Here is an 18,777-nt window from a genome sequence, read left to right as displayed (position 1 = left end):
TTTTTGTCGGAATTGTTAAAGACATTCTTAAATTACAATACCGTACATACCCTTTTAAAAAAAAAATCCTTTTAATGTTTTCCTTTATGTTTCAATGTTCTTAACTGTTTATGAATCTCCTTGCTTTATGATGTTTTTAATAGTTTTATGTGAAGCACTTGGAATTGCCTTGTTGTTGAAATATGCTATAGAAATAAAATTGCCTTGTCTAATGATGACTGATCACTAATTGAATCTAACTCTATCTGTGTATCTGCAGGGAGACCCCGGGGATCGCGGGTACCTTGGTCCTCCTGGTATTGAAGGAGCAACAGTGAGTATTGAATGTAAAAGTATTTAACACTTATACTTAATACTGCGTCGGTGTTGATAGTGTTTTGATATTTGCAGGGAGAGAAAGGTGAACGTGGTTCTCCAGGTTTTCCAGGAGAGGTAAGTCAGAAATTAGGATTTTTGAAACCTAACCATGCAACTAACCAAGAAACTTCTTTCAAAATAATATCCTGATAAAATCAGAGAATGCACACCGACAAACAGTGAAGCGGTGTGGTTGGACATGACATCCGCTGTTCTATAACAAAGTAAATGATGAACAATAATGCCTCATCTGGTTAACTTATCGACTGATGATGTGAAAAGAGATGAAGCCTTCATTCATTGGTTATGAAACAGTAAACAGTATTGTAGCGTCGGGGATGTAGTGGCTCACGCAGCACACGAAGGAGAATGGACGTTTAGGCAGGAATCATTTTATTTGTTAACAGCAAAAACAGTTAGCAGACACCCCCAGGCGTTCGGTACACTCTCACATTACTCACAGACAACAACAACACAGAACTCTTCTAGCTATCTTGACTAGCCCCACCAAAACACAGGAACACCCTCCCCTCATCTCCCACAATCACTGGCCCTGCCTAATTCCCCCTGATTGGCCAGCGTGAGGGGAATGACGTGACGGCATCGTCCCAGGAGCATTGGCTGCGGGGTGAGCAGGTGGAGCACCGCGTGGTGACGTTCCTCATGCCCCGGTTGGCAGTGGGGAGGCGAGGTAGCTGCACCCGGTACACAACCTCACCCACCCTCTCCAACACTGTGCAGGGACCCGCCCATAGACTGTCAAGCTCTCCGGCACAGAAAGGCTATCCTCCTTCCCTCATGTCGTAGCTGTGTTTTTGTCTCACACCAGCACTCTGTTGCTGCTTCTGGGCAAAAACATGGGCAGATTCGAGGCGGTCTTGCAGCCTCCTGGCATACTCTGGGGATTCAGGAGCGTCCAAAAGCCATTTCTGACTGGGATCTAGCATGAGCAGGGCGGGAGAACAGGAAGAGGTCTCTTGAACTGCAGATCGACATGCAATTAGCACCAACAGCAAATGCCTGTCCCAGTGGCCCGTGGTGCAATGGAATCTTTCCACCAGCCCGTCACTCTGGGGGCACAGGGGGGAGGTTTTGTGCATGCCTAGACATTTGCACATTCAATTCAATTTCAATTTCAATTCCAATTTCAATTCAATTCATTTTATTTTGTATAGCCCAAAATCGCAAATTACAAATTTGCCTCAGAGGGCTTTACAGTCTGTACACATATGGCATCCTCTGGTGGCACATGGTGGCAAACATCCGCAACTCGAAGTTCCTTTCCTGGTCGCTGTGTATGGTCTCCGGCACGGCAAAACGGCTGAATATGCCACCCACCAGGGCCTCTACGACTGTGTCTTGGTCTGGTATAGCCTACGCTTCTGGACATTTTGTGAAATAGTCTATGGTGTTGAGCACATACCGGTTCCCTCCGTCGGCTACATCCACGGCCACCTTTTCCATTTGGGCCCCCACGGGGGACTGCTGCAGCGGGGCGTAGGAGCGACACCAGTAGAAGCCTTGGCAAAGACGCCGCAGTGTTCTGGAAACTCCAAAATGTCCAGACTGTGCAGCTCCATGCATGGCTTTCAGAACCAAAATCTGCAGACCTTGGGAACCACCATCTGCCACCTTTCCTCCCCTGTTGCTGGCTCCTTCCATGCCCACTGAAGCACTTCCTGCTCGCGGGTCTCTCTCCGTTCGCAGTACTGGCACCCTTCTGTGGCACACGGTCGTGGGAGCGCATTGGCATTAGTGTGGCGTTTCCTGGCCCGGTGCACCACGTTGAAGTCGAAAGCCTGGAGCTCCTCCAACCTGGCTACCTGCACCTCTGCCTCCTACAAACCTCCTGTAGTACGAGGTCAGGCAAGAAAACTGTTTCTGGCCGGTGGGGGTGGGCCATTCTGCGACCACCTACACCTTTTCTCGCATGGTGACAATGCCTTCGCCACCTACCCGGTGCCCCAAAAAAGACACCTCCCTCTGCACGAAGTGGCACTTCTCTGGGTGCCGCTTCAGGCTTGCCGCTCTTATTTTTTTCCAGGACCAACCACAGCGACGCAAGGCTTGCTTGAATGATCCACAATGTCGTCCAGGTAGACCAGGCACTGCTGAAAGGGGACTGATAATATCTGCTGCGGAGGTCCAAGGAAGGTCCAAGGTCCAAGGAAGAGAACAAAAAGAAGACCCCAAGACCAAGTCTAGGGACTCGTCAATGCGGGTAGTGAATATGAATCCTTCTTGGTCACCCCATTTACCGGCCTGTAATCCGTACAGAGTTGCCAGCGGCATGTCTTCTTCAGGACCTTGTCATGGTCTGCTGCCCAGGGGCTGTCAGCTGGATGACACCCGCCTGCAGCATGCTGGTGAACGCGTCATCATAAGCCTGTTGGCGAGCCAGCAGAAGGCGGCATGGGCAGCACTTAATAGGACGCACGTCCTCTGTGTCAATCTCATGCTGCACTAGGTCAGTTAGGTCAGACTCTCCGGTAACTGTGCGCAGTCACACTGACTGATCCACCGATGGGGTCAAGCCGAGTCCAGTCTGTGATCATATCTGCTCTCACCAGAGTTACTTTTTACCCTGTGTCCACTAGCGCCAAACAGGGCACCCCTTACACAGTAACAGAGACATAGCACGAGTTCCCAGTGCGCCCAACTGCAACGACAGGCTCCATGCTCACGTTGTCATCCGCTTCTGGGGGAAGCGGAGGTGGTCTCTCCATATGGTAGTCTCCAGCCGCTGCACCACACACATTCTCTCTCCACGGCCATCTCTGCAACGACTGTGGGTGCTGCAGCTGGACCTAGACCCGCGGAGACAATTGACCCGATGAACCGCCTCTGGAAGGCCCCTACCAGCGCTAGGTAACACCATCTGTCCTCCGCGCTCAACAGTAGCTGGCATGACAGCCTGTCCCTTGTGGGACACAATGCCAGCTGTAGTGCCTTAGTCTTTATGGACCATTACCCTGCATGTGACAGTAATTTAAATTGAGCTAGGAAAGCTTCCCAAGGCGCCCTCCCGTCGTATTTCTGTGTTTTCACCACCTGGACTGCACACGATTGATGGGCGCTGCCATTGTAGTTTAACGCTACATCCCCCGGAGAAACAGTGGGAAACTCATGCCGGCGTCTCTAGCCATCCTCTCTAGCCTACTCTCTCAGACAAGCCCTCGCATCCCGCGTAGCTCCGGCAAAACTTTTGGCCATGTCTGTTGACCACCCGCCAGCTCCCTCTTCCTCCGCTTCTCCCTTTTCTTCCTTTGCCGTAACGTTGACGTTAGTCTCGTAGACACGATCCATGCCCACAGCAGGCTAACCGGCTAGCTCTCCACAGGCTTCAGCAATCTGTCTGTTCAAAGTCACTTCTGACACCACTATGAGTTTACAGACTTCCTGTTAAATGTGAGTGTTTGTGTGTTATCAGTTGCTTTTCAGACACCATTACCTGAAGGGCCAGCGCGGTGTCCCCGGACCCAGAGGACCCGAAGGAGTCCAGGGAGAACAAGGTGGTACAAAGAAGGGGTTAAAAACACACAATTGTAGTCAAATATGAATAATTCTAAGTAATGGTCTAATTCTTAGTCATGGTCTATATTCTAGTTTTCATTGTTACAGGTGGAAACTATCAAAACCCCCACATTTGAGTTGTATGATATTCATACCTATTTATGATTAAAAATGTCTCTTATCAACAAAGCAGAAGCAATGTTCAGGGTAAATTAATTATAAATATCAAATGAATTGTTTGAGTTTGAGTACCTCAGTGATCTTGTGAGATTAAGTCCTGGTTGTGGACCAGCTCTTTACCCCCCCAGGACTACTGCAGGGGTCCTCCGAGTCTTCCCAACTAGTCTACATCTGCTTTGTGGACATGGGGAAGGCATTCCACCTGAAGGCTACTGCACGAAAAAGGGGATTAAGGGATATTCAGATTATCCTGGATGAATTTAGCTTTGACTTGGTTGCACGAAAGCAAGTTGAATTAAACCCATCCAAGTAACCATGGCGATTTATTCTTGGCAGCTAGCCTGCTCCAGACCAGGCTAACAGCCGGGATAAGATTAATCCTGGAGTCACATGTGTTATATCAGCTGCCGCTCTGATCTGAAAAATACGTGTTTAACAGTTATTCCGTTGTCTTCTGAATGTGTTCTGGTTCATTTACATTTACATTCATTACTTTACATTACATTACATTACATGTCATTTAGCGGACGCTTTTATCCAAAGCGACGTACAATAAGTGCATTCAACCATAGGGTACAAACTCAGGAGAACAAGAAACAAGAAAGTGTAATTTCCTCAAATAAGCCAATTTACAATTTGCTGTAGATGGGTGACGTTACAAGTACAATTTAAGTGCTACAATTTGTTAGTCTTTAGTCGAGGTAGAGTCTGAAGAGGTGTGTCTTTAGTTTGCGGCGGAAGATGTGAATTACTTGTATACAAATATCTGTTTTATGGATATGTTTGGAATAACGACTGACGGCAAATTACGAAGACCCTTTTGATTCAGTGCGAGAGCATTCTGTCTTTTTTTTTCAATGTGATCTGGTGGTCATGCGATCAGACAGCATGAGCTCACGCGGCTAATGCCACCTCCTTCAGACAGTAACATTCATTTTCTCTCCTCTTTTTAGGGTTCATTGGTTTTCCTGGACTCCAGGGTGAGCCAGGTACTGTCCTCTCACTCTCTCACTTCCTGTTATTTATTAATGATTGAGAGCAGCCAATAAGCTATCATCAGACAGTGTTTAGTTTCAACTATCAGACACAATTGGTTATAGTGATGATAGAACTGTGATGTCACATTGAAGACTCCTCTCATTCTCTGGAGGTGTGGCCTCAACTAGTCCACCGGGCCCCCAGGGGCCTCCGGGCTTAGCCGGACCCAAAGGAGACCCAGGGGGGCCGGGGCCCCTCGTCTTTGGGCCCCTAGGAGAAATCGGAGCACTTGGAGCTGGTGGAGCTGAAGGAGAACCGGGAGAACCGGGAATACCAGGTGATGGAGAAAATAAGCGTTTCTATGTTTCTGTGATAACATCATGACATCCAAAATATCAACTTTATCATCCAAGATTAGATAACCGATAAGATAAGATATTTCTTCTATTGCCGCAGCAGGAAAAGGTACAAGATTACAGCAGAAAAGGGGTTGAAGTGCACACAGACATAGTAAAACACAACAGTTATACATGGCAGTAATAAGAACAGGAATAAAAGAAGAACTAGAAAAGTCCGCAGTAATTTTAAGAGTGTGGCCTAGATGGCCCGCAGGTGCCTGTGCATGAAACGGCCAAGCAGGCAAGTGAAGACCAGCCACGAAGGCTAGCTAGCAAACTAAAGACATGATCCATTTTACATGACCCATTTTTTAAGCTACTTGTCGGCAGTTGGGTCCTGTTATTACTAGTGCAATGCTAACGTTAGCTAGCGCCATGTTAGCGTCATGCTAGTGCCCTCTCCCCTCCCAGCGTTGGCCGTATCATTGCCCCACCCCCCAACGTAACGTCCACACATTGCCCCCCCCCCCCCCCATGTCGGCCGTATTGTCCCCCCCTCGATTTTCTCTGGCTGTTTTTGCCACCTCAAGAATCAGGAAACATTTATTGCCAAAATCTGTCAAACATACAAGGAATTTGTCTTGGCGGTTGGTGCGTTGTCAGCAGTTAGGTCCTGTTATTACTAGTGCAATGCTAGCTAGCGCCATGTTAGCATCATGTAAGTGCCCCGCGCCATGCGGCCCCTCCGCTGCCGGCCGTATTATCCCCTGTTAGGGTTTTAAGTAGAAGTGAATGTCTAGTCATAGAATTTGTAGTACGTGTAATAATGTAGCCTTCCGAAACCCTAACACCCCCTATTCCCCGCCCGTCAGCTAGACTTGCATTACAAAAGAAAAACTGGTGGGAAATAATTCCCTTTTAAACGACTCATTGTTTTCTGATATAATTCCCTCTCTACTCGTCAGATTTTGTGCCGGGAGGGGTCGGTCGTCCAGGAGCTAAAGGTGTGAAAGGTCCGTTGGGTTTCCCAGGAGCTAGAGGAGAGGAAGGACCGGCAGGTGAGAGTTAAAGGAAGATCACATGAATGTATGAAATATGATGTTGCCTTCTGAATCAGATCTTGTTCTGATGGCGTGTCCACTCCTCTCTTGTTTCCTGGCTTCTCATGTCCTTCTTTCTGCTCTTATCTCCTGTCCTTGTTTTTCTTGCTTCTCTCCCGTTTTCTGTCCTACACTTCTCCTTGATGTTGAAATGGATCTATTCTTGGCCAGGTGAGAAGGGACAGGTGTGTCCCGATATCCAAGGACCTGCAGGTAAGCCAGGAAGGCGAGGTGAAGACGGTGCACCAGGTAAGAGCAGAACCTGACTCAGCGGCCTAATCACCTTTTACAATATTAATTGATATTATCTTAACAATATAATTATACAAAACATTTGTTTTCTGTTGTTATTTATACCCAAAGATATAAATATGAAGATAATAAGCAGAGCTCTCATCCAGCATCAGATTCAGTGTTTTGTCTACCCTGTAGACATCTCTGTGATGTCATTCTGTTTTCAGGATCGGTTGGTTCTCCAGGAGCCAAAGGTCAAACAGGGTACAACGGTGTTCAAGGACCAAAGGGTCAACAGGTTAGCCCAAAGATCTGATAATCTGTAAAATGTTTCCATACGACACCAACTATTGCATCAACATGTCTGCTCTTCAATCCGCTCTCTTTGTTCCCCCCTTTCATTCTTCCTTGTCTCCTTCCCTCTCTTGACTAGTAACTAACACATGTCTGCTTCGCTTGGTTCTGTGTTTAGGGCCTCATTGGGAACAAGGGCCTCCAGGGACCACAGGGACCCATCGGTGACCCTGGCATCATGCAGAGGGTCGGTGTGAAGGGAGAGGAGGGAGACCGGGGGGAGTCAGGACCTCCGGGTCCAGACGGGAGAGATGGGTCTCCGGGATTTACCGGACGAAAAGGTGCTCTGGGACAGAAAGGGAACCCTGTGAGTATCAGAGAGACAGCGGGTTGGTTAGTTTGTACGTCCTGACTCAACATCAATCTGAGTGTGTTTGAGGAAAAATAAGGAGGCGGCAAACAGGTCCTGGATCAGCTGTTGTTCCCTTCTCTTGTTTAAAATGCATCTTCAGCTCCACCCTCTCCCTGAGCTCACAGTTGTGTCTTGTTAAAACTCTCCCCCTTTCGGCGCCACCTTTCTGAACACTCCAGACCTTCTCTCTGTTCAATGTTCAAAAGATGCTGATATTTTCTGTATCGCTGCTTTAAGGGCCCTCTGGGGCAAAAAGGCAACATGGGGCGTACTGGTGACACGGGTCCCAGAGGACTAATGGGTCAGCTGGGGCCGTCGGGACCGCTCGGAATTGGGGACCCAGGACCTGTGGGGTCTAAAGGCAACGTAGGGGTGCTAGGACCTCGAGGAGATCCTGGGAATCCAGGTGAGACCGTGGCAGGCGTCGAACACAGGCCCATCCTTACTGGACAAAATCTTTTCAAAGTTTTCAAAAAATAGTTTGTGTCCGAACACACGCCGGTTAGGACCAATATGATTGCCGTGGCGAGTTCCTGCCGGCGGTTAGCGTGGATGCCCATAGCATCCTTAGCATCATTAGTTCTTTCACAATTGGAGAATATCTGTATTCTTTGAAGTAAGAGAAAATAATGTTTTCTATCTTGTTCCGACTGGCTTTGGTAAGAGTTTGATTGACAGATGGTGTATCCAATCAACTGCCATGGTTCGAGTTAAACTCCATCATTTCTTTCAGGGGAAAAAGGTTCTCCGAGGGAAATCATGACCTCTCCAGGAGACCCAGGACCGAAAGGAGAGAAAGGTTTACCTGGAATCCCTGGAGCCAAAGGTGAGACGGATCCTTCTACTGTCTTCTTCTAATCCACTTTTTTTTGGTAAAATTCAGGTTTACAACCAACACTATAAAATCCAACCCTTTAACCCTACAACTCACCTGTCACCGGTCTCTCTTGGTTTTAGGTGTGACAGGAAGTGTAGGTGCTCCAGGATTCGTTGGCCCAATGGGAGAGAAGGGAGATGATGGGTTCTCTGTCGAGGGGCCTCTAGGTTTTCCAGGGTTCAAAGGTTAGGGTTGGATAAAACAGCCGGCTAGGGATTCATTGAAGATGATAAATATCAGTAACAATTCAGTAACAATTCTATGTTTTGTCCCAGGACTCAAGGGCCCCCCCGGAACTCCAGGTGTACCAAACTTTGGTATTAAGGGACGTGCAGGGCCATCGGGCCCCCCAGGGATCCCGGGCCCGAAGGTAAAGTGGACTCCGCATTAAGAAATTAAAGGTTCAAATCTTTACATTACATTACATGTTATTTAGCGGACGCTTTTATCCAAAGCGACGTACAATAAGTGCATTCAACTATAGGGTACAAACTCAGGAGAACAAGAAACAAGAAAGTGAGATTTTCCTCAAATAAGCCATTTACAATTTGCTATAGATGCTAATCTTGTTAGTAGATCTCGTCCTGTCTTTGTCCAATTATATATCAACAATATAATTTGAATTCAATTTTTTTCAAAAGTTATTATTACTATTATTATGAATGTTATTATCACTATACCATTTATTACAACAGTAATCATAATAATTACATTTAATATCATTAGAATTATTTTTTATTTTCAATTACGATCATTGTTAATAAATATGATCAAAATTATAATGATAACAATCAAAGTTACAATTATTTGTTCTGTTATTAGAATTATTGTTATTATTCAGCATTTTATTCTGTGGCCGTATGTTTTTCAATGTCAGTTCTCTAACTTCCTTAATGAGACACAATTGTCTACAGAATAAACAGAAATATGTAATTAGAATTAGTATTCTTCAGCTGAAGGTATCGACATTAATAAGATGACTACCTGTTCGCTTGCAGGATGTGAACCATCATGTTCCTAATTCCTGCTCCGATTTGTTTCGTGTGGGTCTCTTCGCACACAGGGGAACATATACAGGGGTATCTGTTTTCCAGGTCAGCAGGGTCAGTTGGGCCCCCAGGGGGAAGACGGCTCCGTGGGTCCCCAAGGAGATCCCGGACCCGAAGGATCAGACGGAGTTCCGGGACCTGTGGGACAAGTTGGATATCCTGGACCCAAAGGTACGTTGCTCAAGATCCAGATCAAGACGCACCCAAGGTTCTAAAATACCTTCTGTGAACTGAGAATGTCTCTCAGGACATAGTGGCCTGAATGGTTTACCTGGTCCGGGTGGTCCTGTTGGACGGTGTTTTCCTGGAGCTCCCGGACCCGATGGAGAGGAGGGACAGACGGGTATCTTCGGATTTACAGGTAGTGTCTCTATACGGAATCTTATATCCACTTTTTCTGCACTTTCTCTTTGTGCCATTTAGAGACCCAAATGAGAAAACTCGCCTTTCTGTCCCTCACACGCGTACATTGTCTTGCAGGGATGCGGGGTCTAAAGGGCGACAGGGGGGACCCTGGCCGGCCTGGCTTTGGGGCCCCGGGGCCTCAGGGGTCTTATGGAGTGCCCGGCTTTGATGGGACTCCAGGTCCAGTAGGGGTAATTGGACTGAAGGGCCTGAGGGGGACCAATGGGGAACCGGGAAGTACAGGTAAGGAGGCGTGGCACACCTGCTCCTCCTCCTGATGAATTGAACCAGAGAGCTGCGAGACCAACATTCCTAAACATTTGTGTTTAGGCACCAGAGGAGACCTGGGTCCCCCGGGGGCCCTCGGGAGTCCGGGGGATGATGGGAGACCAGGAGAGCCCGGAAGAGACGGAGCAAAAGGTTTCAATCAATCAATCAATCAATTGATGAGTTTGATCAGACTGTAACTGTCTGTGACATGTCTGTCCATCAGGTCAAACAGGTGCAGACGGGTCTGGTGGTTCCCAAGGGCCTCAGGGGCCCCCGGGGGACCGAGGAGAACCCGGACCAAAAGGAGTCCGGACAGCCGTTGATATCTATGGAGAGCCTGGAGAACCTGGAGCCCCTGGTACTGTTCTATATCAATGCATTAGCACTCTAGTCCCTGACCTGGTGCTACTATAAACAACAGGTTAGCTTAGCATAAAGACGGGAAACAAGCCTGGCTCAGTCCAAAGGTTGTTGATTAACTAACCCTAGAAACCATTTCACCTTCTGATAAAGGTAAAATTACACGTTCTTGTTTCTTGCTCCTTTGAGTTTGTATCCCTATGGTTGAATGCACTTATTGTAAGTTGCTTTGTTACTGTAATGTAATGTGTATGTGTAAAGGTGTGTCTCACTCTACCTGTCTGCTCCCTCTCTAACTCATTCCCGTGTCATCTTCAGGGTCCACCGGTGTCACCGGTAGCAAAGGAGAAAGCGGCCTCACGGGGCCACAGGGTCTCGATGGCAGAACCGGCAGACCTGGTGACGGCGGGCCACAAGGTGACCACCGCTAACCGAACAAACCGTCAATAGCATCTGCCTTTCCCAAAAGATACCAAAAGTCCTAATTATATTCATGGATGTTTGTGTCTCTAAGGACCACCCGGAGACACAGGCAGAGGTGGATGGAGAGGTCCTCCTGGTCCTTGTGGACTCAATGGTAACCAGGGAGACATGGGGATGCCAGGTAACCAAACATGACCTTTCTCTGCAGAGGTCAATTTATTTGTTGACAGGCTTCAGTGGGTTTATTCTAATCCAACTGCTTAAGAATTACCTGCTAATGAAGTATTCATTCAAAGACTATATTAAACACACAAAGGCTTAATACACTTAAAGTTACGCTGAAGCTTTTGAATGGACAACTTTAAGTGGAGGTTTTTCTGACCAGGTTTTAAGGGTGAGAAAGGTTGCACTGGGCCTTGTGGGAAACCCGGACCAGATGGAATACCAGGCCCAGCAGGACTCAAAGGTTCTAAAGGAGAATCGAGTCCTTCCGGACCCGGGTCTAAAGGGCCTCCGGGAGCGAAGGTTCCACACACGCACACAGACACACAACCGTGACTAACTAATATATAGATTCTGTCTCCATTGGTTCAGATGTGTTAGTTAAATGGAGATGCAGCTAACATGATTAGTTTGTTAGAATAGATGTTTTATTATTCAATGTATGTCTTGTATTCTTATATATCCTGTGATAACCTTCTATGTTTGTCTATTGTTTTTGTATCCTCCATATTTATGATGTTGTAGATTTGAAAACTCATTAAAGACTAATTTAAGCAAGAATGTTGGGTCCTTCTTTCAGGGAAATCCAGGATGTTCAGGAGGACCAGGTACTAAGGGTGAACCCGGCGATGTTGGAGACTTGGGTCCCTCCGGAGCCTGTGGCCCATGTGGCCCCAAAGGAGCCCTCGGAGCCCCAGGATGCAGAGGTGTGATTCAGGGCACTTTATGCATCATTTGCAGAGTTGGAAGTGGCAGTAGCTTCTGTGCTATACATGTATGCGTCTTTTTCTGCATGTCCTTATCAGGTTCTCCTGGGACTCAAGGTGAAAAGGGTTGCGACGGTCCTCCCGGGATAAATGTCCTCCCAGGACCTGCTGGCCTAACAGGTACTTAAACCAGCAGTATTCATACATCTACAACTATTACTTCAATGTCTTTTTCTCGTTTGGTTTATTGGGAATCTAATTTTCAGGTACAAAGGGGGCTCCTGGAGTTCCTGGTCCAGCTGGTTCCAGAGGAAACCAGGGACAGGACGGGATACCAGGACCTCCTGGAGAAAAGGGAGCAATGGGTGGTAGGCCAATTTTGTTCTGATTGGATATGAGTGTTTGTGGTTCAGTTTCAGTTCTTAATCCAATCTTTGGGGGGTTTGATGGGCTTGGTTTGGTTTTTATGTCATCATTATTGTTAATGCTTCTGTGGATGGTGGTTCTACCTGATGGAGGTTCTACCTGATGGAGGTTCTACCTGATGGTGGTTCTACCTGATGGTGGTTCTATCTGATGGTGGTTGTCTCTGCAGTAGTCCTGCCGTACACCTGACTTACTACTCGCAATATTTGAATCATTTCTGTTGTAGGAATTGCATGTATTGTACATCTTTTGCGTTGGTCATTCTGTACAAACGACATCCATTGTAGTCTGTCCATCAGGAGACGGATACTCCCCCAATGTTTTTCCTGTGCTGATGTGAGCGTTTCGGGACAGAAGATGTCGTATGTGTACAGACTGTAAAAGCCTCTGAGGCAAATTTGTAATTTGCAATTTTGGGCTCTACTAAATAAAATGAATTCAATTGAATTGATCACCCCAGGTTCCAGAGCCGGGCCCCGGGGCGCAGATGGGAAAACTGGTTCACCTGGTGAGTCCTCATGAGTGACATTTAGATTTAGGCCGAATTAAAGAAGAGGAAGTAAAACAAACCCTCCTCCTCCGGTCTCCTCAGGGTACCCCGGAGAGCCGGGTTCTCCCGGTGCTTGTGGTCCACCTGGTCCGAACGGTCCCGGAGGAAACCCAGGTTGTTATGGTTCTCCTGGACCTCCTGGTCCTTCTGGTCCCGTTGGCAAGGAGGGAGTCTGCATAGAGGGAAGCAAAGGCAACAACGGAATCCCAGGACAACGAGGACCAAAAGGTGACGGGACACGTTGAGATAATAAATTAACAATCTTAAGTTCCAAAATGTAGCGGCTCTTCAGCGAAGCTTTATGGTCTACTAGAGACCGCCTTAAAGCATCCCCTGCTTTATGGTCTGTTTGACTCCAAATCAGGGGTATTCAACTAAAATGTGAAGAGGTCCAGTTAGAGAAACGTTCTAGAAGCAGCGGTCCGGAAGATCATAATGTGACTACGAGTGTGATAGAGGATGTGATTAAATAGAGGAATAGAGTTGTATCAACATATGCAATAAATCAATACACGACTAACAAATTAATTCAGTACAATTCTAAAAGTCTTTTAACAATATTTATTGTCACGTAACAAAGAACTGAACATATTTGTGTGACTGCAAATATAATTAATGTTCGCTTAACCAAATACAAATACAGAAAATATAAAATAACGGGAAGAAAAGCTTGAATTTCCCCTTTTCTGCTTCACATTTGGACTTGACAGTCTCAGCAAATTATAAATAATAAATTTACACAGTTTAATAGAATATATATATATCCACTCTTTTTTGGTGAGTGGGAGAATTAAGATGTATTTTTCCCTGCAGGATGTTAAACCTGGTCTTAATGCATCAGGGCCGATCTCCTCTCACGTGGAGGAGCTCATTGTGCCTCACGATGACGTTTTAACGGGTTCTGAGCTCATGACACACTGGTTCAGTGCTGCAGTGGGAAGTATGAATAGAAACCAGTCCATCCATTGAGGATTAAATGCTCGACTTTCGCTGTCCACTTGTTCCTCATGTGTCTCACCCGACTCACTCGTCTTTTTCTCAAATGTCGCTGTCTTTCTTTTCTTCCTACAGTCTTTTTACTTGTAATTTGCCGCTGCGTCTCTCGTCTGTCTGCAGTATTAAGACGATATCATCATCCTGCTGGAATGCAAAGACCCGATTGGTCGAGTAGCATCACGTGCGATGGTTTAACTCGAATGCTATTAGTCTGCGCTTTAAGCCACGGCCGTAAAGACGAGTAAAGCTGCGCCGGTCGAAAAGTGCGCCGTCAGGTTAAAACCACAACCGTCTTTTTTAGCTTTTGGTCCGGATGGGACGGCTTCTGGGTCCGGATCCGGAGTGCTGTCTGCCACCTCAGCTCTAAATGGACAATTTACTAAATGAACATCATGCAGTATTGAAGAATACTTGAATCTAGAGACTGTTTACTGAGGGAATAAATGAAGAAGAAGTAGAGTCATTTTCTCATAGACGTCTATGGGAGCAGAGGAGTCGCCCCCTGCTGGTCAGTAGAAAGAAAGCAGGTTTCTCTTTCACACCTTCGGTTTAAGTCAGTAGATCATGGCTTCAACTGTTTCCTCTATAATGAGCATGTCTCTCTCACCGTAGGTCAGTCAGGCCTTAAGGGCCCTCCTGGTTCTCCAGGTCCTGGTTTTAAAGGAGAGAAGGGATCTAAAGGAGCAACAGGTTTCCAAGGACCACCTGGTTACCCTGGTGACCAGGGACCTCCAGGCAAACCGGTAGAGAACCACAGAAATATATTGCACAACTACAGCACAATCATATGAACTTGAACCTGGGAATCCAACTCATCCTAAACTGCCATCTAGTTTGAGCTCTCTAAGTAAAAGTGTCCTCTAAATAGCCTTTGGCTGTGATATTGGAAACAATTGAGTAGAGTATTTAAAACATTTGTTGTGGTTGAAAGGGTGAAGATAGACCACCAGGGCCTCGAGGACCAGTAGGCCAGATGGGACCCACTGGTGTCACTGGACCCGTTGGTAAGAACCTCAGAGAGATCACCAGTATTTTAACCTCTTTTTCCTTGTGATTAGTCATTATCATTGGATCTTTGGGTTTCTTTTGCTCCTCTCGTGTGTTTCAGGTATCAAGGGGGAGGCGGGACAGGCAGGTTTCGTTGGCTCTCAGGGTCCTCCAGGGCCACCTGGGAGGAGAGGTACCACAGTACTATTCCACAAATCTGCTCCTAATACTAACACAATTGTGTCCGGCCTCTGTAGCGGGTACTGTGTGTTGGTTAGACTACCAAATGTATTGGTGAATATTGTAGTACTGAATACTGCCCTCTGCAGGCCAGAAGGGAGAGGATGTGCCGCTGGTGCCGGGAGACCAAGGCCCAGCTGGACCGCCGGGGCTCAAAGGAGAAAAGGGACCCCCGGGGGCCCGAGGGATTCCTGGAGGTCCAGGTGAGTCCTAAATAATCCTTTATGCTCAACCTTCAGAGATTTTCCAGGTCCAAACAGATTTCGTTAGAAATCTATCTTTGGTGCCTGCAGGTCTGAAGGGCGTTAGAGGGTCGGCTGGTAGGAGAGGACCGGGGGGGCGTCCCGGAGTGATGGGGGATCAGGGCGACCAAGGGGTTGACGGGTTAAAGGGTAAGAACTGCTTTGGAGGACACTTCTGGAAACGTATATGTCCTCTCAATGTATCAAATAGAAACTCCGTCTTCAGACCCCTTCTTCAATCAGAACCCAACTCTGTGTCACTAGGTGTCCCAGGTCCGAAAGGTTCGCTTGGTGCTAAAGGTGCTCCGGGCCGACCGGGTCCTTGTGGCAACCCACCGGATACCAACGGCTTCATGTTCACAAGACACAGCCAGAATCTCCTTGTCCCAGAATGCCCGGCAGGATCTGCCGAGCTGTACAGTGGATACTCGCTGCTCTTCATCAATGGGAACAACAGGGCGCACGGACAAGACCTGGGTAACTAAGTAGAGTAACTAAGGGCCTAGCTAACTAAGGACCTGGGTAACTATGTCCAGTAACTAAGGACCTGGGTAACTAAGCGCTCCTCCCTTTCCTCCCTCTCCAGGTTCACTCGGTAGTTGTCTACCTCGTTTCACAACCATGCCCTTCCTGTTCTGTAACACCGACAGCACCTGCCGCTACGCTTCCCGTAACGACTACTCCTATTGGCTGTCCACCGACCAGCCGCTGCCAAGCAGCGTGCCGCTAATCTCCGGGGACTCACTGAGGAATTACATCAGCCGGTAACTCGCACACGTGTGTCCTTAACCATGTGTCACAGTCTTCACTTTTATTTTGTAAACCACAAAACACTTTACTTTCTGTCTTTGTATAGTTTTTTTGCCTGCTTTTTTCCCACACCTGTGTTCTATTGTCTCCCTCACCAGTTGTCCCACCTCCTAGTGTTTAGTCCTTTAAGGTCCTCTGGAACCTCTGCAGATAATTCCTCTATGTGAGTTCTGTTTTTTCCGGCTTCTCGTGTTAAAGGTGTTCCGTGTGCGAGGCCAGAGCCAACGTGATAGCAGTCCACAGCCAGACAAGCCTGGTCCCAGACTGCCCCTCGGGCTGGGACGCCCTCTGGTTTGGGTACTCCTTCGTCATGGTGAGCAAAGACTCCAAGCAAACCCGTCAATTTCAAATATTTAATAAAAAAACCTACAGGAGCTGGTAGAACGACCTGCGATACCTGGTGACAACAGAGTTGTATTTATATGAATTGTTTTTATGAATTGTTTTCCTTGGTCACTAGGAGACAGGGGTGGGGGCCGAGGGGTCAGGTCAGCCTCTGGCGTCGCCCGGATCCTGTCTGGAGAACTTCCGTAAGATTCCTTTCATCGAGTGTCACGGCAGAGGAACCTGCAACTACTACACAGACTCCTACAGCTACTGGCTGGCTGCCCTCAACCCGGCAGACATGTTCAGGTACATCTGTAGTTACGGGTACATGAAGAAAAATTACATGTGCAGGTACACCTGGAGGGACAGGTACATGAAGAAATACAACATGGGGGGGGGGGGGGGGTAGTTGTCGCGCGCTCTGTGTTCGCTGGTCGTGCACGGTAAAAGAAAAACGCCTGGTGACGCGTAGATTACAAAAGAAGTCAGTTCTCAATGTGAAAAAAAACATGCTGTATAGGCTATTTATGATGACGTAGGTAGTACATGAGTGTTCCTTTGACATGTTGTCAGTGTAATTGACAGGCTGCTTAACTGGTTAACTCTTAAATTCAACATATTTGTTCAGGCAGTGAGAGGACAGGCAATGATGCCGAGAGCACAGGGAGAGAAACACCAGGTCCAATAGAGAGAGGAGCACAGAGGAGACATGAACTCTGGGGTTCATGTCTCCTCTGTGCAAGGCAGGACCTGACGTAGAGGACAAGGAGGCCCTCTGGGCACTACTGTGAAAAGGAGACTCCGTATGTAGATAGTTCTTAATCTGCAATTGTCTTGTTGTGTTGTGTTGACATACTTTTCTTCACTGTTTTCTTAGATTTAATAAACTACAAACTGTATATGACTTTTACTGATAACATAATGCAATATAGCCAGGACAGCCTTACAGAGTCGTGACGCTTTGTGTTGCGTTGCTTCGCATCGCGTCGAGGTCTGTATGATCACAAAATTCAGAGTTTACCCACCTCTAATTTTACCACTACAGCACTGCCAGTAGGGACAGGTAAAGGTACATGAAGAAATACAACATGTACAGCTACACCTGTAGGGACAGGTAAAGGTACATGAAGAAATACAACATGTGCAGCTACACCTGTAGGGACAGGTAAAGGTACATGAAGAAATACAACATGTACAGCTACACCTGTAGGGACAGGTAAAGGTACAGGTAAACACCCTAACGTACACAACAATCACGTTCAGGTGCACAACTGTTTACCTCCTTGTACACACCAGCAGGGGGCAGCCTTTGTCAACCTGTCAACAGGTGTATGATGAGATGAACCAAAATGAACACTGAACTAGGAGATTGTAACATACATAAACAATTATTCTAAATAGCGTTTGTATATAAATGAATATATTTAATAAACGACTTCTCTCTCCTCAGTAAACCGACGCCTCAGACTGACTCAGGAGACTTTCCAGCTCGTTTGATCAGCCGATGTCGAGTCTGTATGAAGCAGCTGTGAAGTGATACTACCGCTAATACAACATGAACTGTGTTCACCTGGTCCGAACCAGTGTTCCGACCACTGAAAGCGCTTTAACACTACATCATTCACCCATTCACACGCCGATGACAGGAGCAACACACACAGTGACACCTGCCCATCAGTCACTAACATTCACACACTGTAGTCGCAGCTACAGGAGCCATGTTGGGTTTAGTGTCTTGCTCAAGGACACATTGACATGCAGGTTAGCCAGGCTGGGAATCGAACCACCAACCCTCTGATTGGAGAACGGCCGTGCCCCCCCACCCCCAGTCGCCCGCTGCCTGATACAGCTGCTGTAAATACCACTACAACTGAAGCACGCAGAAGAAGAAGCTGCAGTTCCTCGTATAGGCCCTAGAGGGAGCTGCAGGAAAAACAGAAATAAAAGTTACATGTTTATATTTTCTGCAGCTCTCTGATAGGATGATTCACAAAGCAAGGGACTCTGGGTGTTGTAGCTTTCTTCTATCGCTAAGTTGTTTGTCTCATATTATTTTGGAAACGTAGATTATAAACACTAAATAGCGAGAGGTTATTTAGTGTTTTAGTAAAAACTTGTCTCCTGAGGTTGCTAACTATATACGTTTTGTGAATATGATCCTTGTTGAGTTTTAATAAAACTTGTTTCAAACAAGTCTGTTTTGTTGTTAATTCATAAAATCACACCTCAGAATGAAGTTCATGCAAACATTGTGGTAAACATGATGTCATCGTCATGTCATATCGGCTTCGTCGAGGTGACCAGACTTGTGTACAAATTTCTGAATCTTTTTTTAATGTGTTAACATTGTTGCTCGTCAGTTAGCATTCTGACTTCTACAGAAATGAATTGCATATTGAAAATATAGGAAAAACCTCATCATTCTGACAAGCTGGGCCAACATCTTAACACTATTTATTTTTATTGTCATCACAATCCAG

General features: G+C 46.8%; 1 protein-coding gene across 1 annotated transcript in view; it reads left to right on the top strand.

The window, feature by feature from the left end:
• Nucleotides 1–18,487, top strand: part of col4a3 (collagen, type IV, alpha 3) — a 29,057-nt gene extending 10,570 nt beyond the window's left edge. Inside the window, exons 17-52 of the mRNA XM_040190801.2 lie at nt 260–313; nt 391–432; nt 3,788–3,869; nt 5,004–5,039; nt 5,201–5,365; nt 6,332–6,424; nt 6,638–6,715; nt 6,928–6,998; nt 7,173–7,361; nt 7,644–7,812; nt 8,140–8,232; nt 8,364–8,468; nt 8,559–8,653; nt 9,347–9,503; nt 9,580–9,693; nt 9,813–9,980; nt 10,068–10,157; nt 10,231–10,365; nt 10,686–10,784; nt 10,882–10,971; nt 11,176–11,315; nt 11,593–11,719; nt 11,819–11,899; nt 11,986–12,087; nt 12,606–12,653; nt 12,738–12,923; nt 14,304–14,434; nt 14,623–14,695; nt 14,800–14,871; nt 15,008–15,121; nt 15,212–15,310; nt 15,425–15,637; nt 15,747–15,924; nt 16,169–16,283; nt 16,431–16,603; nt 17,748–18,487. Coding sequence (XP_040046735.2) covers nt 260–313; nt 391–432; nt 3,788–3,869; nt 5,004–5,039; nt 5,201–5,365; nt 6,332–6,424; nt 6,638–6,715; nt 6,928–6,998; nt 7,173–7,361; nt 7,644–7,812; nt 8,140–8,232; nt 8,364–8,468; nt 8,559–8,653; nt 9,347–9,503; nt 9,580–9,693; nt 9,813–9,980; nt 10,068–10,157; nt 10,231–10,365; nt 10,686–10,784; nt 10,882–10,971; nt 11,176–11,315; nt 11,593–11,719; nt 11,819–11,899; nt 11,986–12,087; nt 12,606–12,653; nt 12,738–12,923; nt 14,304–14,434; nt 14,623–14,695; nt 14,800–14,871; nt 15,008–15,121; nt 15,212–15,310; nt 15,425–15,637; nt 15,747–15,924; nt 16,169–16,283; nt 16,431–16,603; nt 17,748–17,829 — 4,059 coding nt within the window. The 3' untranslated portion in view covers nt 17,830–18,487. The remainder of the gene's footprint in view (nt 1–259; nt 314–390; nt 433–3,787; nt 3,870–5,003; nt 5,040–5,200; nt 5,366–6,331; nt 6,425–6,637; nt 6,716–6,927; nt 6,999–7,172; nt 7,362–7,643; nt 7,813–8,139; nt 8,233–8,363; nt 8,469–8,558; nt 8,654–9,346; nt 9,504–9,579; nt 9,694–9,812; nt 9,981–10,067; nt 10,158–10,230; nt 10,366–10,685; nt 10,785–10,881; nt 10,972–11,175; nt 11,316–11,592; nt 11,720–11,818; nt 11,900–11,985; nt 12,088–12,605; nt 12,654–12,737; nt 12,924–14,303; nt 14,435–14,622; nt 14,696–14,799; nt 14,872–15,007; nt 15,122–15,211; nt 15,311–15,424; nt 15,638–15,746; nt 15,925–16,168; nt 16,284–16,430; nt 16,604–17,747) is intronic.
• Nucleotides 18,488–18,777: the final 290 nt, after the last annotated feature.

This window comes from Gasterosteus aculeatus, chromosome 1 (assembly GCF_964276395.1).
Source record: "Gasterosteus aculeatus chromosome 1, fGasAcu3.hap1.1, whole genome shotgun sequence".
Classification (NCBI taxonomy): domain Eukaryota; kingdom Metazoa; phylum Chordata; class Actinopteri; order Perciformes; family Gasterosteidae; genus Gasterosteus; species Gasterosteus aculeatus.
The sequence above is the reverse complement of the archived record's forward strand: the minus strand, read 5'-3'. Positions and strand labels throughout refer to the sequence as shown.